Source organism: Callithrix jacchus, chromosome X (assembly GCF_049354715.1).
Source record: "Callithrix jacchus isolate 240 chromosome X, calJac240_pri, whole genome shotgun sequence".
Classification (NCBI taxonomy): Eukaryota; Metazoa; Chordata; class Mammalia; order Primates; family Cebidae; genus Callithrix; species Callithrix jacchus.
Genome location: NC_133524.1, coordinates 18,194,988 through 18,215,429, shown reverse-complemented (window position 1 = coordinate 18,215,429; position 20,442 = coordinate 18,194,988). Strand labels below are relative to the sequence as shown.

The 20,442-nt window shown below is 40.1% G+C and overlaps 1 protein-coding gene across 1 annotated transcript in view; it reads right to left on the bottom strand.

The window, feature by feature from the left end:
• Positions 1 to 949: 949 nt before the first annotated feature.
• The window catches only part of BEND2 (BEN domain containing 2), a 52,589-nt gene continuing 33,096 nt past the window's right edge, over positions 950 to 20,442 (bottom strand). The window contains 6 exon segments of the mRNA XM_078364228.1: positions 950 to 1,153; positions 7,625 to 7,828; positions 10,602 to 10,830; positions 12,555 to 12,676; positions 14,418 to 14,618; positions 17,658 to 17,798. Of these exon segments, the coding sequence (XP_078220354.1) occupies positions 951 to 1,153; positions 7,625 to 7,828; positions 10,602 to 10,830; positions 12,555 to 12,676; positions 14,418 to 14,618; positions 17,658 to 17,798 (1,100 nt within the window). The 3' untranslated portion in view covers position 950.

Sequence of the window (20,442 nt, the reverse complement as noted above, 5' to 3'; positions counted from 1 at the left end):
CAGCTAATTTTTTGTATTTTTAGTAGAGACAGGGTTTCACCATGTTGACCAGGATGGTCTCGATCTCTTGACCTCGTGATCCACCCGCCTCGGCCTCCCAAAGTGCTGGGATTACAAGCATGAGCCACCGCGCCCAGCCCAGTTTTCTAATATGATTTTCTACGTTAACCCTAAGCAAACTTCAGTGCTAAGATATTATCAGAAGATAATTATCAGAAGACATTATCAGAAGTGCTAAAGAAATCCTGTTCTCATTGGGAGTAATCAAAAGAACACAGGTCTCACCGGAAAGCTTAACTCAAACAATGTGATATCAATCCTGTAATTCTGTGGGTGTTTTGGTTATATGTAAATCATATCTCGCTTCTGAGTTAGCGGCATTTAGACCTGAGCCCTGTGGTTACGATGAACCTGGCAGATACTGAGTGTCTACTGCCTGCAAATTTCTACACTTGGCAAGGATTTCCCAGTGCCTCTCCCACAGCTCCCTACCTATCTTTGTTCACTGACACTCAGATGTCATCTGTCATTATGTGCTAAGTGTACTGCTCTTCTCATCCCACATTCAACAGCAATGAAAACTAACATTTTATATTATTTGGCTGACCGACTCCTTACTTTCTATTGAATTTCTTTCTCTACCTTATCAAAAAAGCAAAGTGTATTAACGTCAGTTACCAATACAAAGCCATGGGTCACAAGCCCATGAGGAGTTTACTACCATTCCCTCAATCAGAGGCTATCATCAAATCCACAGATGAAACATTACGTATCTCCTAATGTATTTCGACCACCCTTACAAGCAGAAAAAGAGGTTTGGCAATTAACTACAACTGTAAATGCCAACTTCTTTACCACTGCAGCAGGCTGATTTTGGAATTAGAACTTGAGAAACTTACAAAATAATCTTAACAGTTTAAAAACAAAAAAAAAAGTTCAGCAGCTGCTGTTCAGATGCTTCCGTCAGTGGCATTGGGATCTCTTGGCTGTGACTTCTGCTCCAACTCTGGAAGGGTCACTGACTGCTTCTTGCCTATAGAACTTCTGATGTTATGTCTGAGGCTACGGATACTGCTGTTGATGGAGGCCACACACAACTTCCAGTCACTTCCATTTTCTGAGAGATCACTATCTGGTTTCTCTTGGAGGAACTCTGGTGGTAAAGGCCCAAAATATAACAGTTACTTGCAAATCACTTCTTAGAGAAACCAATTTATTCAACTTTCAATCTACTGCTGTGTCTGTGAAAGGATCCTTAAGATTTTTTTCTCTTAAGATTTTAACTAATTAAAACATGTGGGCTATAATCATTATTAAATTAGCTGAACAAATCTTTTAATCTAAAATGAGAACAATATGAAATAGCACCAAGCTTAAATCACAATAAAGCAACAATCTCCCTTGACCTTGCTACATACGAGAATAAAAATCTTCTGCTGCCTTGAGTACCCAGGATCAACTTTTGTTACTGTCAAAAGTATCAAACAAGCATCTAACATGTCACTAATCAGCTCAAATAGAGACATGCTAAGCCTCTGCAATGAACAAGAGGCTGCAGTGTCATCTTCCTTTGAGAGGGAAGAAGCTGCAACTGCTAACGGTTTTGGTACTGCTGGGTTTATCTCTGATAAAAGGAATAAGGGTCTTTAGATCTTGCAGTTAGAGGAAGACTTCTATAAGGGAAGGTGACAGAGTAACATAATTCAAAGAGCACTCTTAGAGAAAGTGCAGACACGGAGAAAGGTAGGGAAGAGAGGTGCTTATTAGAAGAGCAGGGCTGCCCTCAGACACATCATTAGGTAATCGCCTAAGTGCCTTTCTGCCCTTAGAAAAGTATCTGGTGATTCCTACAGGTCAGCATTTGTTAGCTACATTAATCTCATGTTTTTAAATAGGGTTAGAAGGCTAATAAATGAAGACAATGCCATAAACATCACATATATCCAAATTTTTTAGCAAAGCGTGTGTCAAGGTTAAAAGGCTTTGGTACTCAAAGGACTAATTAAATTAATGGATCAGTGGTAGGCTGGAAGAAGGCTTTTATGGTATGTCACTGGATTCAGTATGCCACTCTATCCTGCTAACATTTTATTAACCAAAAATAAGTTCTGGAAAAAATGTTTGTCCCATCTGCCCACAACAGCAAAGCTGGGAGGAATGATTATCACACTGGAAGACAAACACAGCGCTTGCAAAGCTTTCAACAGGTAGCAACAAGTACCCTAAATTGGCTGGTGTTTCCCAAAATGTGTTCTCTGGAACACTAGTCATAAAAGAAGTTTCTTGGGGAAAAAGGTTCCAGTTGCGCAAATGGAAAATGCTACCTTCCGCAGCTAGTCACCACTTGAGGATTTAGATCACACGCAAGCATATTCAGGGCTCTGAAAAATCCCACAGTAAAGATAAGTGGAGCCTCCTTTTGCTGATTGAAATGTTACAGAGGCAGCCACATTGGTGGGATGCATAAATGAGGGAGGTGGCATCGTATAGGACAAAAGAGGGTCAGGGGTCAGGACTGGGAGATCAAGGTGGGCTTGATGGCTAAAGGCATTCAAAACATGTTTTGAAACAGACAGTCGGCCAGGCACAGTGGCCAAGATGAGCGGACTACTTGAGCTCAAGAGTTCAAGACCAGCCTGGGCAACAATAGTGAAATCCCATCCCTACTAAAAATACAAAAAAAATAGCCAGGCATGGTGCCACATGCCTGCAGTCCTAGCTACTCAGGAGGCTGACATGGGAGAATCACCTGAGCATGGAAAGTCAAGGCTGCAGTGAGCCATGATCTAGCTACTGCATTCCAGCCTGGGCAACAGGAATGAGACCTGTCTCCAAAATAAAAGAAACTGCCAGTCAAGTGAAACCCATCTATTGACTGAGGCCCTTGGGGTGCTTGCTTAAGGTCTTTCCTAGCCATTTGAATTTAAAAGTATTTTACGAGGCCAGGCACCATGGCTTATGCTTGTAATCCCAGCACTTTGGGAGGCTGAGGCAGGTGGATTGCTTGAGCCCAAGAGTTCAAGACCAGCCTGGTCAGCATAGTGAAACCACATCTCTACCAAAAAAAAAAAAAAAAAAAAAAAATACAAAAATTAGCCAGGTGTGGTGGCACATGCCTGTAGTCCTAGCTACTCAAGAGGGTGAGGTGGGAGCATCATTTGAGCCTGGGAGGTTGACGTTACATTGAGCTGTGATCACACCACTGCATTCTAGCCTGGGCAATGGAGTGAGAGGAAGGAAAAGGGAAAAGGGAAAAGGGAAGGGGAGGGGAGGGGAGGGGAGGGGAGGGGAGGGGAGGGGAGGGAAGGGAAGGGAAGGGAAGGGAAGGGACTTCATGAAGCACCTATTAACATCTAGCTGAATTTGAGAAACACAGTTTAGGGAATGCTGACTTACACTGACAATATATGATGCAGCAATAAATATAATTATAATTTTCCTAAATTAACATTGAAAAGTACTAGCAGTATAAATGGTAACAGCCTGAATACTAACAATATAAGTATTAGATAAATGTCAGTTATAGCAAGAAAGATCTAGGGGTCTTAAGGTGACCATAACTTTTATTTATTTTATTCCATTTTATTTTATTGAGACAGGGTCTCACTCTGTCACCCAGGCTTGAGTGCAGTGGCACAATCATGGTTCACTACAGCCTCAACCTCCCAGGCTCAAGCAATCCTCCCGCCTCAGCCTCCCAAGTAGCTAGGGAGTAGCTAGCAGCTAGCGTGTGCCCAGCTAATTTTTATAATTTTTGTAGAGACAGAGTTTTGCCATGTTGCCCAGGCTGGTCTCAAACTCCTGAGCTCAAGGCATCCTCCTGCCTTGGGCTCTCAAAAGGGCTGGGATTACAGGCATGAGCCACTGTGCCCGACCTGACTGTAATTTTAAATGGCATGTGCCATTTGAGGCTGTGTTAACAGCCTAATAGGTCATACTGTTGTAACCTGGGTGGATTTAAGCACATCTAAAGGCAGTCATTTAATCAAATCATGAAGGATCAGGGCAACACATATGTGAGGAATTCTGGAGGGAAATGTTAATATTTAACTGAAAAAGTGTAAGGCTTAAGAGGGACAAGGTTGGGTAGAACATTTCCTCCCCAACCCTCATGCTTCCATGTGGAGAGACCTCTGTTAGAAAGTTGAGATGAATGGGACATGTATGATTGAAGAATAAAGCTGCTATTTTTATCTCCACCTGCCTAAATGGCATGGCCATCTTTCACTGGGTTCTGAACTTAAAAGGGAGTGTCTTTATGATCTCCTAATGCTCCAGCAGGAAGTGATAGCTGTCATTAACTACTTGAAGGCCCAGTCTGTGAAAAGTGATTGGATTGACTCTATTTAGGTGGAAAAGGGATAACCACGAGAAATGTTTATCATTTAAAAGGGAGGATACATTTTTGAGTCACTAGAAGGAAGAACTTTCCCATGAATTGGAGCTGAGACAGCTGGCACCTCATCAATGGAAGTATTTAAGGCCAGGGGAAGTGACTCTGTCAAAGTTGAAATGGGAGTTCCTGCTCTGGGTGTATTAGAGGACCTGTAAAGTATTTCCTATTGCTAAGATTCGACAGTTCTGCAATGTAAAGACATGGATGGGGGCTTAAGGAGTGAGGGTTGTTCACTAATTGCAAATCTGCCTACTAACTTCCTCCCTATCAATTAAGAGCCCTTAAATGACACTGAACTCTAATCAGAGAGCCTCAGATAATAGTTCTTTATATGGAATCAACACCTTTGGCTCCTGGACTGAGTTACCTTTGACTACTAATTTTCAGAAGCATTTCCCCCAAATAACAAAATATTAGGGTAAGAAACTATATTAGAATAGAAGAATAAATTGGTTTATTCATTCAATGGGATATGAATCAGCAGTTCAAATGCATTAACAGATGTCAGAAACATAATGAGTGATTTTTAAATGTGTAAAAAGATTACTGCACATCCCCATTTATGTACATTAAAACAACTAGATTCCAAGTGCAGTGCTCACACCTATAATCCCAGCACTTTGGGAGGCCAAGGTGAGAGGATCGCTTGAGCCCAGGATTTTGAGGCTGGAGTACAGGGTTGCAGTGAGCCACAATCACACTACTGTACTCCAGTCTGGACAACAGAGCGAGACCTCATCTTAAAAAAAAAAAGAAAAGAAAAGAACAACTCAGAACAATATAACAATATTATATATTATTATTTTTTTTTTTTTTTTGAGACGGAGTTTCGCTCTTGTTACCCAGGCTGGAGTGCAATGGTGCGATCTCGGTTCACCGCAACCTCCACCTCCTGGGTTCAGGCAATTCTCCTGCCTCAGCCTCCTGAGTAGCTGGGATTACAGGCATGCGCCACCATGCCCAGCTAATTTTTTGTATCTTTAGTAGAGACGGGGTTTCTCCATGTTGACCAGGATGGTCTCGATATCTTGACCTCGTGATCCACCCGCCTCGGCCTCCCAAAGTGCTGGGATTACAGGCTTGAGCCACCGCGCCCGGCCCAATATTATATATTATTTGTGGATCTACTGACATAGGTAGTAAGAGTATAAAACATACATGGGAATGATATATCCTACTCCAGGACTGTGATTACTTCTGGGGAGCAGGAGAGAGGAAGAAAGGGATGATGAGTTGGAGTCTAAATTATATCAGTAATGCTTTATTATTTAAAAAAAAATCCTGGAGCACAAAACAAGAAATGTCTATTATCGGTGCTGGGGGTAGATAGGCATTATATTATTTTCCATACATCTCTGTATTTTTGAATTTATTTTGAATGAAGTAATACTTTTACAGAAACCATGAGGGGTCATAAGCCCAGTCCTCCCATGAGTGCAGGTCTCTCCTCTCATATCTTGTCACCTACCCCTTGCTCTGACTCTTCCTCCTCCAAGTTCATTTTATCTTTATATTAAAGCAAAATAGACTTTCTTGTCAGCTTCTACTCTTTGGGGCTGGCTTTGCCCCTTGGGACAACAATGACTCTACTGTCTTCTTTCTGCTGAAATAACTCAAGTGACTGCCCTTCTACAAAGCAACAGAACTTTGAGTCTTAGGAGAAATTTGTTAAAATCTTCCCTATGTGGATAATATGTCAAACTCATGCTGAATATTTGTTTACTGAAAAAGACAACTTCCAGCTTTTAATATCATTCAGTGAGAGATAAAATGATAAAAGACTTAGGAAAATATTTTTCATCAACTTTTAAAGAAGTGACCTTTTCCAGATATTAAAGAACTGTAAAAGTCATCTATTTTCCCCCACATTAAAAAAATATAATTAGAAAGACACTATTTCTTCTATAAACACATTCATTTCAGAATTGCCTACAAACTTTTTTTACCATAAGGTAAGGGAAAATGAGTTTAGTTTTTTTGCCTAGTAGGTGAGCTCAGTGATGTTCAAATTGCATATTGTGACCAATTACCAGGTTGTGAAACCAGTGACAGGAGTACTTGAAAGACATGTAATGGAAAAGAAAATATTGGAATGTAACACTCAGAGTAAGTACTGTTTATGAAACTTTTGCTTCGGTTTTTAAAAGTCACACTCACACAGATGCATGTACTGTGTCACAATGTAAAACATATTTCTTATTATGGGTTGCAGTAAAAAACAAGATTTGAAAACAACTGGTTAGATGATAACAAATGCTCATAAAAGCCATTAGCTGAAAACCAGGTTTCTTTAGTCTGAAACACCAGTGCCGTTCAAATTTACTGGCTATGAAAATGTATGATATGGGCCGGGCGCGGTGGCTCATGCCTGTAATCCCAGCACTTTGGGAGGCCGAGGCGAGTGGATCACGAGGTCAAGAGATCGAGACCATTCTGGTCAACATAGTGAAACCCCGTCTCTACTAAAATACAAAAAAATTAGCCGGGCATGGTGGCGCGTGCCTGTAATCCCAGCTACTCGGAGGCTGAGGCAGGAAAATTGCCTGAACCCAGGAGGCGGAGGTTGCGGTGAGCCGAGATCGCCCCATTGCACTCTCCAGCCTGGGTAACAAGAGCGAAACTCCGCCTCAAAAAAAAAAAAAAAAAAAAGAAAAAAAAAAGAAAATGTATGATATGAAGGTAGGAACCACCTGAGATCAGCGCTACATCTTTGCTGGGTACCAGTGACACAAGTAAGAAATATTTTGCTTCCTGCTTTGTCCAAATTTAAGATTCCACAGGAAGTTTTTAGAAGCTTTATTACTTCATTTGCATATGTCACAGAGACTATACTAAGCTAATGTGCATAAGAACAACTTAGCAAATTAACCTTCTGTGCTATTGTTGACACTTCTGCAAATGGATGAAACCCTTTAGCTTCGACCTTGTTCCTCAGTCAATGAAGGTGTTTTGAATTTCCATACTCCTGGCAGTCCCTAGCAGGGACCCACAGTCAATAACCCCTTTCCTGTTCTAGTAAAGCCATTCAAGACAGAGCAATTAGCCCTAAGAACCAATGCAGCGAGAAATACAATTCATGATCTTGCTCCTTGCTGTACTCTAATGAGGGACTCAGTAAAAGTTCCATTCTCCTCAGAACAAACACAACCTGAATGGATTCTTCTTTCTGCCCTTTTCTTAAACACAATTGGCTTTCATTCATTCAGACATACTCTACATGTAACAAACCTCGAAGAGCTTGAATCTTATTGGGATCAAGGGGATATAGGCCACGCCCTTGACTGCCGTAAACATTACTTTGGAGCAGGACATCTTCTGTGAAGAGTTTGTGAATAAGGTATCTAGCCGACAGGTTTGCGCAAGGCCTAGCTTTTGCCACAGTCAGTACTGAACGTGGCATCAGTATATTTCTGCGTGAATTTCCAAAATAGCCTAGAAGCAAAGGAGAAAGATGTCAATTTTCATAGTAGATATTAGGTTACATTATTTTTTAACGTCTGAAACAGAAAGATTGTTTTTTCTGAATCGTTAGGCTCAAGAATTTGAGAGGTTAAAAGATTTAAGGCCTTACAGGCTGGAATGCAGTAACACAATCATGGCTCACTGTAGCCCCAACCTCCCTGGGCTCAAGTAATCCTCCTAGCTCAGCCACTCAAGTAGCTGGGACTACAGGCCCACTCCATCACAACCAGCTAATTTTTGTATCTTTTGTAGAGACAGAGTCTCACTTTGTTGCCCAGGCTGGTCTCAAACTTCCAGGCTCAAACGATCCTCCTGCCTCAGCCTCCCAAAGTGCTAGGATTATAGGTATAAGCCATCATGCCCAGCCTAAAGCTTTACATTTTTAGTGCATTATGAGACAGCATGAGAAATGAGGTAGAAAGAACTGTGATTACACATGCTACCATGGCTCAACAAGAAGATTTAATATGCTGTTATCTTTTAGGATACAGTAAGTTTTAAAATTACATTTAGTAACAAATTCTAAGTAATTTAATACATTGTTTCCCTACTTACAAGAAATACTTTTTCAAAAATAAGCTCCATGATTCTTCCTGAAATAGTTATAATTTTTAAAATGTAGGTTTTCTATTTAGTATTAAATTCATTTTAAAATCAACAAACTGCTGGTTCACTTTACATATTGTATCTTAAATACCTTATTTGAAGTGAAAAATAAGTTTTAAGACTTCGTTTCTCAACTCTACAGATTAATCATCTCTCCAGTCCACAGTGATTCAAATTAACTGTATTCAAAAAATATTATATTTTACATGTAATAAATTATTTGTTAAAGAAAATATATTAGAAAAATATAATTATTATAAATCAATAAGTATATTCTTCATCTTAGAACATCCATCATTTAATAGGTGGCAATAAAAATTGTTGAATCATCCAGATTCAACATTTAGCAGAAGAGATTATTTAGAAACACATTTAATGGGTCCAAAGACTTAACTCTGGGAGATTTACCTAGTAATATATATCAAGGGTCAGGAAAAACGGTTAATACTCTTTAACCTGGTAATTCAATTTCTAAGAACCCAACCTAAGATAATAATCCGACGTATGGTCTCTTTGAATGGGCCAAGTGTGGTGGCTTGCATCTGTAATCCAGTACTTTTGGAGGCTGAGGCAGGTGGATCAGAAGTTTGAGATCAGCCTGACCAACATGGTGAACCCTGTCGCTACTAAAAATACAAAAAAAAATTAGCTGGATGTGGTGGTGCACATCTATAGCCCCAGCTACTCAGGAGGCTGAGGCAGGAGAATCATTTGAACTGGGAGGTGGAGGTTGCAGTGAGTCAAGATCATGCCACTGCACTCCAACCTGGGTGACAGAGCGAGATCCCATCTCAAAAAAAAAAAATCTATCTGAATGAAGATTGTTTTTTTGCAGACTGATTTATATTCCCCTTCCAAAAAAAACCCTCAAATGAAAAAACAACAAACAGAAACAAAGAAGGAGGCAATTAAATAAATTGGGGTATACTTAATTAATGGAATGCTATAATCCTATTAGAAGCAATGATTATGAATATTGCAGATTCTTGAGAAAAAACAGATACATATTATAATGTTAGAGAAGGAGAGTAATTATATGGGAATCATAATGTTTCAAAATGTTCATAGGAAAACAAAAACTGAAGGGAAATGAAAATGTCCACAATGGTTTTTTAAGGTATTTTGATTGTGGGAGTTTTTCCCCCCATTCTTAAAAATATTTTCCAATTTTTTAAATAAAATGGCATAACAGACTCCACACACACTGCAGTGACTGCTTGGCTCACAGCAGGCTTAGTCGCCCTGTCCCCTCGTTATAGCTGAGTCAGGGTTAGAGACATGTGGCCCAAGTCCCCACAGTCTAGGGGCTGCTCTAGATCCTGCCTGCCTGGCTGAGGCTCACTCAGTTCTTTGCTTCTTTGAATACAGGAACTATTCAACCAGTGACTTGTGTTATTGTTTAATTTATCCAGTCTGTGTCTCTAGTGTACAATCTTAACAAATACAGTAGTTAGATTACTTTTATAATGGAAAAAATAAAGATACAACATGTCAATAATTTTGTTTGAACAGGATCCTAGGTAGTATTCTACTTAGGGTTAACATGGGGGCAGGGTACAGACAGAATAAAGTTTTGCTACTTCAGGTGTCGCTCATTGGTATGGGTGATGTTAAAGCCCAGCACCCTGGGAGGATGCATTGGGAAGCACAAGTGGCAGGTGGCACAGTCACTACTGAACCACTGCCACTTGACACCCATCAAAGCAGGAGGTGCCGTTAGCAGACAGTTTAGCAGTGGGAGCACAATGTTCTGAGAGATGAGATTCACAAATTCGTGCCAAAAATCCTACTGCACACCTGCAATGTCCCAGGCATGCAGAGAACAAGAAGTGCATCTCAGCTGCAGCCCCTCCCCTTCACCATGGAGGACAGTCCCTTATCAGAGCTCACATGGTCCAGTGAGTCGGCAAAGAGCTGCTTTCCATAGGAAAAATAACAATCAGTCTCAGAACCATGTGCCTATATATTTCATTAACTCATTAATAAAAGACATTAAATTGTTTCACTTTCTGATGAAATTTTTTAAACACACATAAAAGTAGAGAGAATAGTACAATGAGCCCCATAAATGCATCACTCTGATACAACATTTATCAGCAAGAGAACTTATTTAAAAATATGTTTTTAAAAAACTCACTCAATGCTTCACTAGATTCCTCTGGGTTACCAGTGGAAGGTTCTTGCATTTCTTCAGGGATAGCATTACTATTTGGCTGCAAATTCTCATTTTCTCTCATTTCAGAGTCATTCGTTGGTGGAAACATCCAAGACCTGCCTTCACCAGCGTCTCTGTCCCTTTGGTCATTTCTACTGGCTGATGCCAGTGCAACAGGGTTGGTAGGGTTTTTATTTTGGCCAATAGTTTTCTGTTGAAACACAAAACCATATCTGTAAACAAAGTCCCATACCAAGAAAATATGTCTGTTCTACCACCTACCAGGTCCCCCAGGTTGCTAGGGAAGCAACTGCCTCTTAAAAAGGTAGGCTGAATCCATAGGAATACTGTGTGTCACAATACTATCTGGAAAGAAAGAAAGGGGTGGCTTCTTCCTCAAGTTGTCATGACCTCCGCTTCTTGGAGAACTTAGTAGCTCTGTCTACGGAACTGAATGAGAACTGCCAGTACAAATTAAGTGCATAATAAACATTTCTTGAATAAACAAAGCAGTGAGTTTCTTGGGCATGACCACTTTTTGTTTCTCATGTTTTGTTTTCTTTTTCCTAGTGGCTCTCAAGTCTGGCTGCACATTTGAATGATCTTCGGGATCTGTAAAAACAAATGGCTGTGCTGGGCCCCACCCCAGGCAAATTCAGCCAGAATCTCTGGCGGTGGGAGCGGGGAGCTCAGGCAGTAGTAACTTTTTTTAAGTGTCTCGTTTGACTCTAATATGCATCCAGGGTTGACAATCACTGCTCTGGGTTAGACTTTCTTGAACTTCAGTGTGCACACAGCGCCTTGGGAGAACGCTGCGGGGCGGGGGACAGAGGTTGAGGAGGGTCTTGCTAAAATGCAAATTTTGCCTCTGAATCAGGACTCTGCATTTTTCACAAGCTTGCCAGGGGTCCACTGCTGCTGGGCTGTAAACCCACTCTGAGTGGCAAGGACCTGTTCTGTTCCCAGTCAAGCACACAGCAGGCCTTTGGCAGACACTGCTTCTCTTCTCTTCTGACACCTAAGCAAATATGCAAATTACCATTTTCCAGGCAGTATCTTAATTTTACATTCAAATTGTTTAGGGTGCAATTTTTGAAGGCTATAAAACGGAATGTTAAAAATAAGCAGATTTGGTTTCAGGCAGATGGTGCTTGAGCTATCACTGAAATCAACCCGTTCACCAGGAAAACATACGCTCAGCTACAAATATTCTTGGCAAATTGTTTCCATAAACTTACTCTAGAGACACAGGAGTGACTAGACATGGCTAGAAGAAAAAGGGGTTGGTGGAAATTAAGAATTGTCATTAAGATACATGTTTCATTAGAAGACAACAGATATGACACTCTTCCCTAATGGCCCAGTTGTGGTAAAACAAAAATCTCTAAAGTACTTTGAAGATAGTCTGGAGGAGAGAGAAACTAGATTTCTGTTACCACATAACTATACAGAGTGTACAATATCTGTAATCGTTTAACTCATGACATGCATTGTTTTCACCAAGTTCCATCATCACTGAAAGTGAACAAGTAATGAAGTGCCTGCATTTTCCCCTGCATCTACTCAGCTACCATTGAAACAGCCAAGAAGCACACACCTAGCTCCTTTTTGTGTTTCTCAGTGAGATACTGAAAAAGATTTGCTGAATATCTTTGTAGCTGAAATTTTTTTCCAGTATTATCCTTGGCTTCAAATATACTAATTATAGCACTTTATTTGATTTATCTTTAGGATATTTTTATAGAGCATAAATATCAAAAAAGTAAAATAAACATGAAGTATGCTTTTGAAAGAACATCCCATGCCCCCTAAATTAAGTTAATGAGATTTTTAGCACATGGCCTGAAGAGCCTGTACGTCACGCTATCAGTTCTGGAGCTGCGCACAGTACAAACTCAGGCAACAGTTACCATATTTAGATGAAAAATAACTTACTAGAGTCATCTTGGCTTCAGAACATAAACAGTAGATCACAGAACTGATATCAGAAATACAGTCTTGCCAGTCTTTTCCATGTTCATGCAAATCACAGGTAGGAAAAACTATTGCCAGATATTCTGCAAAAAGGAGAAAGTATTCAAGAAAATTAGAAAAAAATTAACAAACTAATGAAAAAAATGTTTTAGTTAAATACTGACTTTTAGATGGTTCCATTGTGTAATGGTGAGCACTCTGGACTCTTAAATACTGACTTTTTCTCTTTCTACTTCTCATCCTTTTCTCTTATTCTTTCTGAGAGTTTAGAAATTCCACCCAGTGAAGATGCTTTGCTGAATTATTTCCCCTACCATGAGATCCCCTAAAATACTGACATAGGGAGCTAATATTGAGCTGTTGGTGCTCTAAAAAAAAAAAAGTATGTAGGTCAGGCACAGTGGCTCACGTCTGTAACCCCAGTGTTTTGGGAGGTCAAAGCAGAAGGATCACTTGAGACCAGGAGCTTGAGAACAGTTTGGGCAGCGAAGTGAGACCCCATCTCTAGAAAAAAAATACAAAACTTAGCTGGATATGGTAGCATGCACCTGTGGGCCTAGCTACTCAGGAGGCTGGGGAGGAAAGATTGCTTGAGCCCAGGAGTTCAAGGCTTCACCGAGCTATGATCACACAGCTACACTCCAGCCTGGGCAACAGAGCCAGACCCTGTGTCTAAAAACAAATTATAAGTGGGTAACCAAATGTTGATTCTTTCAGGGTGCTCCAACCATTTAATAACTCCGTGGATAAATCAGAGCTAAAAGGAAACATATCAAGAGAAAACAGTGTTACTGCAAACATGATTACACCAGGGGCTCACTCACTCATGTCTATCTTCCCCAGCTCTTCCCTCTGCCTAGAACATCCTCCTGTTCCCTCTACCTAGTGAAGGAGTCCAGAATCCAGCTCAAACATCCTGTCCTTAGCTAAGCCTTCCTCAAAGCAGCTGCTCTGAGCTTCCCCAACACTACCACACTGGACTGGGATGCATCTGTTTCTATCAACATGTCCCTTTCTAGACTATGAGTTCCTTGTAGGCAGAAACACTTATTCATTGTAGTATCCTTAGTACCCATGAGTTCTAGGATCTCAATACACAAGTCTGGAAGGCAGGAGGCTAAAAAGGACTAATCATAAAATTCTATTTCTGTGTTGCTAGTCACTAGCACTGACAAGTCTTTTATTCCCCCACCTTTTGGCAGAGGGGAACTTTTTCTTTTTCTTTTTTTTAGTAGCAAGTTTCAGGACTAAAGAATTGACTTATTACTAACTATAAATAACTATAATAGATGAGGCTTGTCTTATTCAACTATTCAAGTCAACGGACAAGTTTTATTCTTTGGAAATTGTTACCAGTTACTTATTATATTATTATTATTATTATTATTAAGACTGAGTCTCCTTCTATTGCCCAGGCTGGAGTGCAGTGGTGCAATCTCGGCTCACTGCAACCTCCGCCTCCTGGGTTCAAGTGATTCTCCTGCCTCAGCCTCCCAAGTATCTGGGACTACAGGTGTGCACCACCAAGCCCAACTAGTTTTTCGCATTTTTTTTAGTAGATACAGAATTTCACCATATTGGCTAGGCTGGTCTTGAACTCATGACCTCATGATCCGTCCACCCTGGCCTACAAAAGTGCAGGGATTACAGGCGTGAGTCATCATGCCCGGCCCCAATTACATACTATTAAGTTGTAAAATCAGGATCAGACAGGTGAAAAAAAATGAATAGTTTTAAGATTTATACAGACTTCATTATAACATTCATTATGTGACCAAATGATGATTAAAAATAGGATTCCATCATCACTTTATGTACATATACCTCTAATTGCAGCCATTTTGTTTGGGTTTAGGGATTGGTAATCTTTCAAATGGATATCCTCTGAGCTGCTAATAAGAATTTTCTTGGAGAACAAAATATGAACCAAGTAGCAGGCTGCGTGCTTAGGTTTGGCCATATTTTGTGTGGCTAGCAAATGAATTTTAAGTACCTTGACATCTCTTTTTGGAACACCAAGATAGCCTTTAAAAATACAGAGAAAAAGGAACATCCTTAGTTTTGTCATGCAAGGGTACCCTGAAAGTACCCAAGAGAATTAAACTGATTTCTTTCTTCTTTTCCTTCAAATAAGGCAAGTGCCGATAAACTGATTTCTAATTTGTGAATTTCCACTTGGATGAATTTTTTTCTATGCTTATCTCTTCCTTTTCCTTAAATGGCTCTCTTTGACACCATCTGACAAACTGTCAACATTCTTCACTTCTGCTGGTCTTGAGCTTGCTGTATTGAACTACTCTGTTCGTTAGCTTGAACACATGTCATTGTTAGGCTGCAGGTACACATGTAAACATGTTGCCCTGAGTTCCCATTGCTCCATTTCGCACTCTAAAAGTACACTCTAGAGCCATTCTACTGGGTGAGTGGATGTTCTCCGAAGACAACATTGAAAGCATGGGTGGGAATCATTAAGAAAATTTTAAAAAAGCTAGCGTTTATAAGTACTTCCTGCATATCAGGCATGTGCTAAGTATTTTACATATATGCACTAGCTAAGTTTCATCATTCTAACAACTCTATCATTATTCCTATCCCATTATTTCCAAATGAGAAGACTGAGGCCCAGAAAAGATAAGTTATTTGGAAAGGTCACACTGCTAGTTACAGAACCAGTTTTAAAATCTGTTGATGAGTCAGCTGCTCTAAACCATGAATCTTCTGCTAACATCTTCCATTCTTTATCCTATTTTTTTTAAAGACAAATTGAAGTCACACATTAGGTATAGTTTAAAACCTGCTTTTTCAGTTAACACTATATTTTGAGCATTTCTGTGTTTTCATCTTTTTTTTAAGTCTGCATTCCTGTCATCATGATTTTCCTCACAAGTGACGTTTATGTTGTACTGACATCCCAAGCATTAAGAGCTTTAAATGCATTATCCCACTTGGTCCTCATAATTCTATAAAGTAGAAACTATTATTTTTGTCACTTCACAGCTGAAGAAACTAATATTTAGGTTAGGAAAGTGGCTGAGGGTCATAAGGTTAGTAAGACACAGAGCTGGGATTTGAAGTCAAGCAGGCAGACGTGAGAGCTCACGTCCTCAACCATTAGGCTTTACTGTCTCACATGCAGTGGATATACCAGAAGTCAAGTGATTAATTCTCTATCATCATTTTTTTGTTTCCAATTTTTCCCAATTACTCTGTGAAGGACATTCTTGTAATAAAATTTTCATGTAATTTTTTTATTACACTTTCAGATAGAAGTGAGATTACAGAGTCAACTGGCATAAATGTTTTTATGCATTTTTCTAAAAACTATCTTTCAGAAAGTTTGCACCAATGTATACTTCTAACAATGTATGAGAGTGCCCATTTTAATACAGAGATGCAACTTTTTATTTCTGATTTTGTTTTTTTAGCTGGAATACAGTGGCATGATCATATCTCACTATAGCCTCAACCTTCTGGGCTCAAGTGATCCTCCCACCCCAGTCTCCCAAGTAGCTGGGATTAAAGGCACATGCCACCATGCCTGGCTAATTTTTTGTATTTTTTGTAGAGATGGGGTTTTGCTATGTTACCCACGCTGGTCTCAAACTCCTGCGATTTGCACACCTCAGCCTCCCATATTGCTGGGATTAACAAGCCTGAGCCACCATGCCTGGCTGAAACCACAATTTTTTGAAATGTCTTCTAGTTTGAGTAACAAAATAATTTAAAGGAATAAGCTCTCCTCTAGGAAGGGGGTCAATAAACTACAGTCCACTGGCCCATCCCCGCACTGATCTGTGTGAAACATATGCTGGCCCATGGCCACTTCTATTCATTTGCCTATGGGCTGAGGCTGCTTTTAAGTTACAACAGCAGAGGTGGGTATTTGTGACAGACAATACTATCTAGCCCTTCACAGAAAAGGTCTCCTGACCCCTAGGACATTAACAAGAAATAAGCTGCTTAGAAGTTGAGACAAAAATGGACTAACAATAAAATATTTGGAACGGTTACCCTTAGAAGCCACAGAGCTTGGGGGCCCCTCATCTCTGCCACTGTGGCTTGGCAGGCAGTACAGTGGACTGGTAATAAACATGAGCTTTAGGCCAGGCATGGTGGCTCACACTTCTAATCCTAGCACCTTGGGAGGCCGAGGCAAGCAGATCACTTGAGGCTAGGCATTTGAGGCCAGCCTGGCCAAAATGGCAAAACCCCATCTCTACTGAAAATCCAAAAATTAGCTGGGCGTGGTGGTGCATGCTTGTAATTCCAGCTACTTGGGAGACTAAAGCAGGAGAATCACTTGAACCTGGGAGGCAGAGGTTGCAGTGAGCCAAGATCATGCCACTGCACTCCAGGTTAGGCAACAGAATAAGACTCCAACTCAAAAAAAAAAAAAAAAAAGAAAAGAAAAGAGGCCGGGGGCAGTGGCTCACACCTATAATCCCAGCACTTTGGGAGGCCACTTTGGGAGGCCGAGGTGGGTGGATCACGAGGTCAAGAGATTGAGACCATCCTGGTCAACAAGGTGAAACCCCATCTCTACTAAAAATACAAAAATTAGCTGGGCATGGTGGTATGCACCTGTAGTCCCAGCTACTCGGGAGGCTGAGGCAGGAGAATTGCTTGAACCCAGAAGGCGGAGGTTGCAATGAGCCAAGATCGTGCCATTGCACTCCAGTCTGGGTAACAACAGTGAAACTCTGTCTCAAGAAAAAAGAAAAAAAAGAAAGAAAAGAAAAAGAAACATGAGTTTTAAAGTCAGAGAAAGCTAAGGCAGAGCTCCAGAAGTCCTACTCACCAGCTCTGTGACCTTGGGGATGGGAGTAATAAAAGTGTCAACACCATAGAGTCATTATGGGTATAAGTGGAGAAGAGGCATGCCAATTGTTCAGCACAGTGCCTTGCATGTAACACACATTTAATAAACATTAGTCATCATTCTGAGTATCACCTCAAACCTGTCCTCAAAATAGGAAACACACAACTTCTACTGTCTTGCATCAAGGAAGTGGAAGAATGTAGCTCAAATAGTGGCACTTATAATGTGTGTCATTTCAAACTCACCATACTCGGGAAGGATACAGACAGACGATGAAGAAGAATCCTGGCCACTGCCACTGCCCAATAAAGTTGAGAAATCCATTGTGTTGAGGTTGTTTTCCACGCCAGTATCTACTTTTATGAAAATGTCTAGAGGTAACCTTACTGAAAGAAAAGAACTCTCAACTGAGAACTCTATATCCAGCAAAACTGTTTTTCAGGTACAGAGGGGAAATACACTCTCAGACAAAAAAAAAAACTAAAAATATTTGATGCCAGCAGACCTACTCTTTATTTTCTTTAGACTCTGTTGCTCAGGCTGGAGTGCAACAGCATGATCTCAGTTCACTGCAACCTCCACCCTCTAGGTTCAAGCAATTCTCGTGCCTCAGTCTTCTGAGTCACCAGAACTACAGGTGCTCACCACCACATCTAGCTAATTTTTGTAATTTTAGTAGACAAGGGGTTTCGACATGTTGGCCTTGAACTTCTGACCTCAAGTGATCCACCTGCCTCAACCTCCCAAAGTGCTGGAGATCTACTCTTAAAGAATGGTTAAAGGAAGATCTTCAAACAAAAAGGTTATGATGATAGAAGGAATAGTGGCAATCAGAAAGGAAGAAAGAACAGAAAAATGCATGTGGAGAAATAAGCATGTGGAGAAATGGAACAGCCACACTGGAAAACAATTACTACATTTGTAATGATAATTACTATTATTGTAATTATTTTTATAATTTAAAATATGGTAATTAATTGTAGCTTTTTTTTTTTGAGACAGAGTTTCACTCTTGTTACCTAGGCTGGAGTGCAATGGCGCGATCTCGGCTCACCACAACCCCCACCTCCTGGGTTCAGGCAATTCTCCTGCCTCAACCTCCTGAGTAGCTGGGATTACAGGCATGTGCCACAATGCCCAGCTAATTTTTTTGTATTTTTAGTAGAGATGGGGTTTCACCATGTTGACCAGGATGGTCTCGATCTCTTGACCTCGTGATCCACCTGCCTCGGCCTCCCAAAGTGCTGGGATTACAGGCGTGAGCCACCGCACCCGGCCCTAAAATTAAACAATATGGTCTAAATGACCAGTGGTAAATAGTAAATGAATGGTCAAGGAAGAAATTAAGAGGGAAATTGAAAAAAGTCTTGAAACAAATGATAATAGAAACACAACATACCAAAACCTATGGGATAGAGCAAAAGCAGTACTAAGTGCCTACATCAAAAAAGAAGAAAAACTTCAAACAAATAACCTAATGATGTATCTTAAAGAATTAGAAAAGGAAGAGCAAACCAAACCCAGAATTAGTAGAAGAAAATAATAATGAAGATCAGAGCAGAAGTAAAAGAACTTAAAGAAAACAATACAAAAGATCAAATGAAAGAAAAAGTTGCTTTTCTGAAGACAGATAAAATTGGCAAATCTTTAAGCCACACTAAGAAAAAGAGACAAGACCCAAATAAATAAAACCAGAGATTAAAAAGGAGACATTAGAACTGATACCGCAGAAATTCAAAGGGATCATTAGTGGCTACCATGATCAACTGCATGCCAACAAACTGGAAAATCTAGAGGAAATGTATAAATTCCTAGACACATACACCTACCAAGCTTGAATCACGAAGAAATCTAAAACCTTAACAGACAAATAACAAATAATGAGATTGAAGTCAAAATAGAATTCTCCTAGTAAAGAAAAGCTCAAGACCAATGGCTTCACTGCTGAATTCTACCAAATATTTAAAGAATTAATACCAATCCTCCTCAAACTATTCCAAAAAATAGAGGAGGAAAGAATACTTCCAAACTCTTGTACGAGGCCAGTATTACCCTGATACCAAAACTAGACAAAGACACATCAAAAAAAGAAAACTACAGGCCAGTATCTCTGATAAATACTGATGCAAAAACCTTAACAAAATACTAGGAAACAGAATTCAACATTACATTAAAAAGATCAGCCAGATGCAGTGACTCAGGCCTGTAATCCCAGCACTTTGGAGGACGAAGGTAGGCATATTATGAGGTCAGGAGTTCAAGACCAGCTTGGCCAGCATGGTGAAAGCCCATCTCTACTAAAAATACAAAAAATTAGCAGGGCATGGTGGCACATGCCTGCAGTCCTAGCTACTCAGGAGCCTAAGGCAGAATAACTGCTTGAATGCGGGAGAGGGAGGTTGCAGTGAGCTGAGATTGCGCCACTGTACTCCAACCTAGGTGACAGAATGAGGCTCTGTCTCAATAAATAAATAAATAAATAAATAAATAAATAAATAAATAAATAAATAATAAATAAAAGATCATTCACGGATAACCATGGGGTCTCATGCCTCTAATCTTAGTACTTTGGGATGCCGAGGTGGGAAGACTTTGAGCCCAGGAGATTGAGACCAGCCTGGGAAATATAAAAATTTTGTCTCTACAAAAAAAATTTTTTTTAATTAGCCAGGAAGATTGTGCATGCCTGTAGTCCCAGCTACTTGGGAGGCTAAGATGGGAGGATCATTTGAGCTTGGGAGGTTGAAGCTGCAGTGAGCCATGATCATGCCACTGCACTCCAGTCTGGGTGACAGAGTGAGACTGTCTCAAAAAGATCATTCATCATGACCAAGTGAGATTTATCCCAGGGATTCAAGGATGGTTCAACATATACAAATCAGTCAATGTGATACATCATATGAACAAAATACAGGACAAATATCATATAATCATTTCAATTAAGTAACTCAAAACATAAGCATAAAAAAACAAACGTTACTATAAGACAAGAACAGATATTTCAAAGAGGATACCCAGATAAAAAATTAA